This window comes from Poromitra crassiceps (genome assembly GCF_964638095.1).
Source record: "Poromitra crassiceps genome assembly, chromosome: 5".
Classification (NCBI taxonomy): Eukaryota; Metazoa; Chordata; class Actinopteri; order Beryciformes; family Melamphaidae; genus Poromitra; species Poromitra crassiceps.
The window spans coordinates 41,987,483-41,995,653 of NC_139642.1; the positions used below are offsets into that span (position 1 = coordinate 41,987,483).

At 43.9% G+C, this 8,171-nt stretch overlaps 1 protein-coding gene across 1 annotated transcript in view; it reads left to right on the top strand.

Moving 5' to 3' along the window:
* Positions 1-3,777, top strand: part of gab2 (GRB2-associated binding protein 2) — a 57,087-nt gene extending 53,310 nt beyond the window's left edge. The window contains exons 7-10 of the mRNA XM_083636950.1: positions 301-391; positions 593-695; positions 833-955; positions 1,075-3,777. Coding sequence (XP_083493076.1) covers positions 301-391; positions 593-695; positions 833-955; positions 1,075-1,218 — 461 coding nt within the window. The 3' untranslated portion in view covers positions 1,219-3,777. The remainder of the gene's footprint in view (positions 1-300; positions 392-592; positions 696-832; positions 956-1,074) is intronic.
* The last annotated feature ends 4,394 nt before the right edge of the window (positions 3,778-8,171 follow it).

The following is an 8,171-nucleotide window of genomic DNA, read 5'->3' on the forward strand; positions in this document are numbered from 1 at the left end:
TCGAACAGGCCGACCAGAGAAGGCACGGAAGTGCCGCTGACCGGAATTGAACCCGGGTCTCTGCGGTGGTAGGCGAGTGCAGACACCCAGGAAATGTCTTTGACAGTAAAAGCACTCTCTGTTATCACCAGAGCAAAGGGTTCACTGTTTTTGTTTTTTGTTCCGCTTTTTTTTTGGTCACCACTTCTGGCTTGATTTCAGCCCATTAGCCTGCATTGTGTTGTGTCATTAGCTGCATTGTGTATTGTTCACAGCGAGACAAAGATTAGTGTTGACAGCGTGTGCGCTTGTTTTCTACAGCCAAGCCAACACCTCTTGATTTGAGGAACAACGGGATCATTGACGAGCTGCCGTTTAAGAGCCCGGTCACCATGTCCTGGACACGGCCCATGTGAGTCTCATATCAGTCATCCAAACTAGGTTGCCCTAGGCCACACACACACACACACACACACACACACACACACACACACACACACACACACACACACACACACAAACACACATTTTGATGGTAGAGATTACAGCTGTATCTGTTTCTGCCTGAGGTCAGAAGGTAGACGCACTCACAGTCCTGTGTGCTTTCCTCCAGGCCCTCTATGAACTCCATGTCCTCCCAGCACTGTCGACCCATCTCCACACAGAGCATCACCAGCACTGACTCTGCAGACAGCGAGGAGAATTATGTGGCTATGGTGAGTCCCAGTAGCTGCAGGGGAGAGATGGGGGGGAGCACATTGTGTCCTTTGTTTTAATGATTGGCTGGTTTGTAGGCTGCGCCTTACTCACCGCAGCCTCGTGTGACTCACTCCTCCCTCCTTGTCCCCTTTAGCAGAACCCAGCGTCTACCTCCCCGGCCGTGAGTGGCACCAGCAGCCCCGCCCCACGGAAGTGCGGCAACGTGGACTATCTCGCTCTGGACTTCCAGCCCGGCTCGCCCAGCCCGCACAGAAAGGTAAACAGACAATTGCTTCCAGAGCTTATTTCGTGTTGGCTGTTTGTTCCTGTCTCCTGCGGTGATGCAGAACGCCCTGGGGCCAGTGTGTCACCCCTGTTTTATTTATCGCTCCCCAGCCCTCGACATCCTCCGTGACCTCAGACGAGAAGGTGGACTACGTGCAGGTGGACAAGGAGAAGACCCAGGCGCTGCAGAACACCATGCAGGAGTGGACCGATGTGCGGCAGTCTACTGAACCCGCCAAGGGGGTCAAGTCCTGACACTGACCTGCACAAATAAGACACACGAAAACTACTCCCCTCTTATTTCAAGCGTCCCCCCAGTATCGTGTTTTTAATAACAAACACTTGTCGGGCTTGTGAAAGACTAAAAACATTGGGACAAAAAGCCATAGCCTATCTTATGCCTGTTGTCTGTGACAAATATCACTGCAGTGCGCTGCTACCACATGCAGGATATCAGGCCATACAGTGAAGCGCCCTGCCAAAGCTCTTCACGGAGACTGTTATTATTACACCATATGGACAATATTGATATTGCATAATGAATGATATCATCCCGACTTGTGAAGTCCAATCGATGTACTCTAAAGCGCAAGTGTTTCATCGAAGCTGTCCCGCTGCGAGGGCGCTCTGCAAACAGTCGCACGTTTTTTGCATTTTGCAGGTTATTGACCAAATTGCTGCCAGTTTAAAAGAGTAGCAGGGTCTAACTGGTCGATAACCATATTAATGTAGGAGTACGATTACTGGTCTCAGGAATGCCAAGATGCACTCTCATTTTGGCATGCAGGCAGGCTCTCTCTTTCCACTTCAATCTATCATTTGTGCTGAGTCCTGCAGAACCAGTGAGAGAGATTATTTTCACTGCAGGCAATCATTTCAGCTTAGCAGTGCATGTCTGGTGAGAGGAAAAAATACAGCCTTACACACACACACACACACACACACACACACACACACACACACACACACACACACACACACACACACACAAAGGCCAGTGTCAGAAAGCCTAATGATAACTTCACATGACTGTTGCTTTGGTTTGAATTAAGTATGAACTCGAACCATGTTTAAAAGCTGTCACGCAGGTTGGCAGGCCAATTATTTAAATGCAGGTACAAAAGCCAGTAACATCTTAGATGTCCAGTATAAAGAAGTACAAACCGAGATGAGAAGAAACCGTCATTCATTCATTTCACATAATACTATGATGCATTTCGTTGTAAATGTGCACAGACCAAGGTAATCGGTGAGTTTGAGGGATAAAAAATGAAAAGGCAGGAGGTAAGCTTTCCAAGGAGTACAGATGATGTCCTCTCTTTCTCACTTTATCTCCCGCCCTCTCTCTCTCTCTCTCCCCCCTCTCTCTGAAGATAATTAAAGTGCCCATAAATACAAGCTAAGTAGGACGAGGATAGCATATTTATGTATTACAGAATTCAACAAAAATTCATGTGTTCACTGATTTATATTGAAGCTCTTTAATATGCCACACACTACAGCCATTTCTCTTGTGAGTATTTTTCCCCCAATACAGATTGATAGAATGAAGTATTTGCAGCACATCTTGTGTAGAGAGTCAGCTATTTACTGTTGGCAATTTGAAGCACTTGTTTGAGACAGAAAGTGCACTACAGTCATTTAACGTTGTGCTTTTCTTGCAAAAGCACCTTGCCACAAAGAAGATTTGCCAATGATCATAATTTAAAAATTGTCAAGGAAAGAATGTTATCCGATTCCCCAAACTTCTCTCCTTTTTTTAAATGATATAATTAAATTGCCTTATATTTTTTATTTCATTTTAGATTGTATTATTTTCCTTGCAGAAATATAATTATTCTTAATGTTATTAAATAAACAGCCATATTGTGTTTTAGGACAAATTAATTATGGTTTTTGTAGTCCAAATTAAGTCCAGTATTTCATTGTGGGCTGGAACCACTTAAGGGGTAATCCCCAATTGAACTTAATACGACTAGTGTGGCCATGCAGTGCTAGATGGTATTATTGATGGTTTCATTAAGATTCACGTCTTAATGTTTTTCTACCATTTTGACTGCTTTTGTATTCTTTTTATCATTATTTTTTACTGATACGTGTAAGCAGGTGATATTCATATGGATGGGGTCAGGCTAAATTAAGCTAAGTTTGTCGCAGTGTGCATTTCTATTTTGTTTCAAATTTCAGAATTGATTTTTTTTATTGTTATTTTTATCCATGCTTTCAGTGGGGAGGCTGGCAGTTAAATTGCACTGGCAAAGCCCTTCCCGGGGTGAACTGTGATTCACACAGAGAGAGGAAAGCAAAGACTGAAAAAAGGCCTGTCTCCCTGTCTGTCACTCTCTGAAGTGAAATGGATGTGTAATTTATTATCTAGAGAGACTTGTCGTAAGCAGAAGAGCTGTGTCTGTGTTGTGCTAGATTGTGAGTTGTAGTATGTTAAATGACAGCCTGAATGGGCAAGATGGAGAACACTGCTCAGATCAGCTGTCAGACTGTCACTGGGCTGACATACTGTCTAGTAGAGATCATTTTTTTTAACCACTGTTATTGCTACTACTGTAAAGCATTTGTAGATTGCTTGTGTGTTAATTTATTAATTTATTGTGTGTTTTGCAGTTGATAAGTGTAAAAAGGAAGAAAAAAAAACAAGGAAAACTGTCTCTCTACTAACATTGATGTATGCAAACCGTCTTGATTTTGTGGAGCAATATGACAAACGATGCCAGTGCGATGGTCATGTGGTACAGTACCTACATTTGGGATACACAAGAATACAAGACTTTGTTGTTCCTGTGTTATGGTAGACTTAAACTGTGGACATAGAATAAATCAAGAAGTGGAACCTCTGTGTCGGAGCTTGTCTCTAAATACAAACCACAACACTGCTATTTATAACCGCTATGTTATTACTCATCATTACTCACCGGGCGTTTCTAATGGATGCTGCCATGCGCAGTGGCTGAATGGCTGCTGCCCCCTGTTGTGAGAGACAGAAGATGCAACCGTAGGCCCAACAGTGTTACATGACAAGGTGCTGTTACTATGGAGGCCCACATGGATACCAATATTTTTAGACTGAAGTCACTAATAGCTGATATTCTGTACCAATATACAATATTACTACTTTTTTCCATTTTCATGCCAAAAGATTATGTATTAAATATCTCACCCCCTAGATTTAATTCTCTTGTCGGGCACTTTAAGAAATTTAAATAATCTGAACCTCCAAGCTTGCTGCCTTTAAATATACCATTGATTTACAACAAGTGAGAATTCGCAATAGCTGTGACCACATAGCCTATGCGAATTACCGAAATGCATACAGTCTGTACTTCATGCCCACAGAGCCTGGTCAAAGGAAGTTGGGGGGTAAGGGGGGGGGGGGGGGGGGACGCTTCAGACCAGAGGAAGTTTGAACCGATACAGGTGATTGGAGAGATACGAGCTTGTATTTCTCCAATCACTTGCCTTTAGGCGGGACATCCCCCTATCATCGCTCATTATTTTCCCTGGGTTTCCCTTTCTGCTTTGGCCAAGTTTTCCCAGCTTGAACTACAGACGTGTAGGCGGAAGCATTTGAAAATTGCTGGAGCCAACTCGTCTGTTTTAAGAGACACACACACACACACACACACACACACACACACACACACACACACGACTTCCATGCCAAATGTCAGCCTCCTAGGGTGAAAACTCCACGGGCCAGTTCTGGACCTGGGATGGTATTTTGCCCATGTCTGAACTAAAAAGAATCAATGAAATGTGCAAGGAACATGCAGTTTATTTGCTTACAGACTGGGAGGAGCCTCCATCATCAGTGCTGGACAGACCCTGACTGGCCAATATCTGATATCATAGTTAATAAATGACTAATATCGGCCTGATATCTCAATCTAATCCTATGGGGAGTTCATAATTCAAGCCCTGTCTGCACAATGATTAGACAGAGATTCTCTCCCTCCTTCTCAGGCCTTACTGTACACAAGAACATCCTTACAAAAATACTCCTTGAATCCTTCAGGAATGTGTAGTTGGGTAGCTGAAGAGTGTTTAAATATTCTACAAAATCCTAAAAAACAAAATAGGCTTCTGCAGGAATTCCTCTGAATTGTATACCTGCTTGTCCTGTGGGACTTTTTGAATTAATGTACAACAATATCTGTACAGCAGTTATAGAAAAGAGATGGTGTCTGACATAATACTGTAACCGTATTTGTAATAGTACTGTAATGTACAGATATTCGCCATTCTCATTAAAAAATGTTCAAAAAAAAATATATATATATCTGTACAGCAGCGTATCAAGGATACTTTATTGTCATTCATCATGCCAAACATAATGTGCGAAATGCAGTACTCTGGTCTCAGTACTAAGTAACCTAAAAACTATAGCATAAAAATAGAACTATTAGGGATTAAGAATAAGTACCTAAAACCAAAACAGCTCTATTAAGTTAAATTAAAATAAGTAAAATCTAAGCTACAACCAGCGAAAACAACAGTGGACAGCAATAAAAACATACTAAAAGACTAAAAAACAACAACAACTAAAAGACTAGAGAGAACAAAAAGACAGCAGCAATGGGGTAGCAGCATGATAAATCTCTCAAAACTGCACAGCAGCATCACAGTAGCAACATGATAAATCTATAAAAGTGCATTCGTTTAGAGTTCATCTAAACTCTAGAGTGGGCAACCTCACCTCCTCCCCACTGACCATCAGCATAGGAGCGCCAGAGGGGTGCGTCTCCAGCCCCTTCTGGTACGACCTCTACACCCACGACTGCGTGGCGACTCAAACTTCGAACACCATCGTGAAGTTTGCAGACGACACAGCGGTCGTGGGGCTGATCTCCAGGAGCGACGAGACGGCCTACAGAAAGGAGGTGGAGGCCCTGGAACAATGGTGCCAGGACAACCACCTCTCTCTGAACGTCTCCAAGACAAAGGAGATCATTGTAGACTACAGAAGGGGGGGGGGAACGCACACCCCCCAATCACCATCAACGGCACAGTGGTGGAAAGGGTGGACAGCTTCAAGTACCTGGGAGTCAATATCCACCAGGACCTGACATGGGCCAACCACACCGCCACTGTTGTCAAAAAGGCCCAACAGCGACTACACGGACTCAGGCGCCTGAAGAAATTCGGGCTAAGGCCAAAAATCCTCAGGGACTTCTACAGAGGCACCATTGAAAGCCTGCTGACTGGTTGCTTCACCACCTGGTACGGGAACTGCACCACCATGGACTGCAGGGCGCTAAGAAGGGTGAGGCGCGCGGCCAAGCACGTAACAGGATGTGAGCTGCCAGAACTGCAAGATCTGTACAACCAGCGGTGCCTCAGGAGGTCCCTGAAGATCATCAAAGACACAAACCACCCCCACAACAGTCTGTTCTCCCTGTTACCCTCAGGGAGGAGATACAGGGTCCCAAGAGCACGCACAAATCGCTTGAGGGACAGTTTCTTCTCGCAGGCCACGAGACTCCTTAACATATACAAATAGTGTAGTAGCCGTACTGTACCGCACTGCAGCTGCTACCATCATGTATGACTAATGTTCAATAGTATGTTTAATTAGGTATAAGCTACTTGCACCTACTGTAACAGAATGTTATTATGTTTAATTATGTTTGAAGTATGTTCATGCCATTTGCACATATGTGCAGTGAATACGCCACTGTCTGTGGCGTGTCTACTGCTTTATTGCTTGTTGCCTCTTGTTTTTATTTTTATTTTTTTATTTTTTGCACTATGTTGTAACGGAGTCTACAGCACAAGAATTTCACACGTGATACTTGTACTACGGAGTGACAATAAAAAAATCTTGAATCTTGAATCATCTGTTTAAAGTGCAGTAATCACAGGCAGAGTCAAACAGTTCAGATCTTGTTGCTGCATGCCTTGCTGCATTTTTACGGTCTGATTTCTTCAAATTCCTGCAGGAATATACAGAATCCTGTACTATGTGCGTGCTGGAGGGGGGGAACTTGAATATACAGAATCCTGTACTATGTGCGTGCTGGGGGGGGGACTTGCTGGAATCCACTTTTTACTGAACATTCATTTTTGCTCAGTTATTTAGCAGCAGGCTGTCCTACAGGAGTCCCGCTGTAAATGATGAATGTGCTACTTGATGATTCACAGTGTCTTGAAGGGATCCTGCAGGCCTTCTCAGGAGTATCTTCCCTTGCCATCCCCATGTGTTTTGTGATAATGATAACTTCATTGCTCGTATGGACTACGCCGCAGGTGAACAACATGAGCTGTCATATACAGTCACCTCAGCCATCAATAATGAGGGTAAAAGCATGGGCTGCAGTCGATGCCAAGTTGTTTCAGACTGCCACTTAAAGGGGCTTCTGGTATCAGAATGCCCGGGCGGGTTTGAATCCCACTTCCAGGTGAACAAAGCGGTCTGGGTGCTGCAGAGATCGTCCTGTAACTGGATGGTCAAAGGTTTGATGAGAACTGAATTCCAATGCTTTCACCTTTTAATTGACTGTAATGGCACCACTGTGGCTCAGTGGTGGTGAGTGCTGACACCTCATTGCAAGAAGAATCTGGGTTTCATTCCCACTCAGTCTTCTTCCACTCTACGATATATTGCTGCCCAGCTTATTTTATTGGTTTCCTGTATCCTTTTATATGGCTATTTATGGTATTCCCCTTTCTTTTTTTGCACCATTTGGGAGGTACAGTCCACTTTTCATTGTACATTGTAGACCTACTCAGCACAGTATTATAATGACAATAAAGTTGAATTCAATTGAATTCAAATGAATCACCTGTCCTCCAGGTGATTCCTGCATTCGAGCAACCTGCAAGTCTGGTGGATTGGATTACCTCAAAATAGGTCATCCACGTGAATTGTGGAGATCTGCAATAAAAGTATTGTGTGTCTGTGTGTGTGTGTGTGTGTGTGTGTGTGTGGGGGGGGGGGGGTGTCTATGTCCTCTCCAAGTGCCAAGTCATCTGTGAGTAATGTTAGGCATAACACATTTTCTGTCATGTGTCATGTTGTCATGTCACCTTGTGGTGACACCCAATCAAGGAAAGCAAGGAGTAGACTATTGTAGCTAATCAGAGGCAGAGTAGGGTGGGTCACTAGGCTACTACTGTAGCTAATCAGAGGCAGAGTAGGGTGGGTCACTAGGCTACTACTGTAGCTAATCAGAGGCAGAGTAGGGTGGGTCACTAGG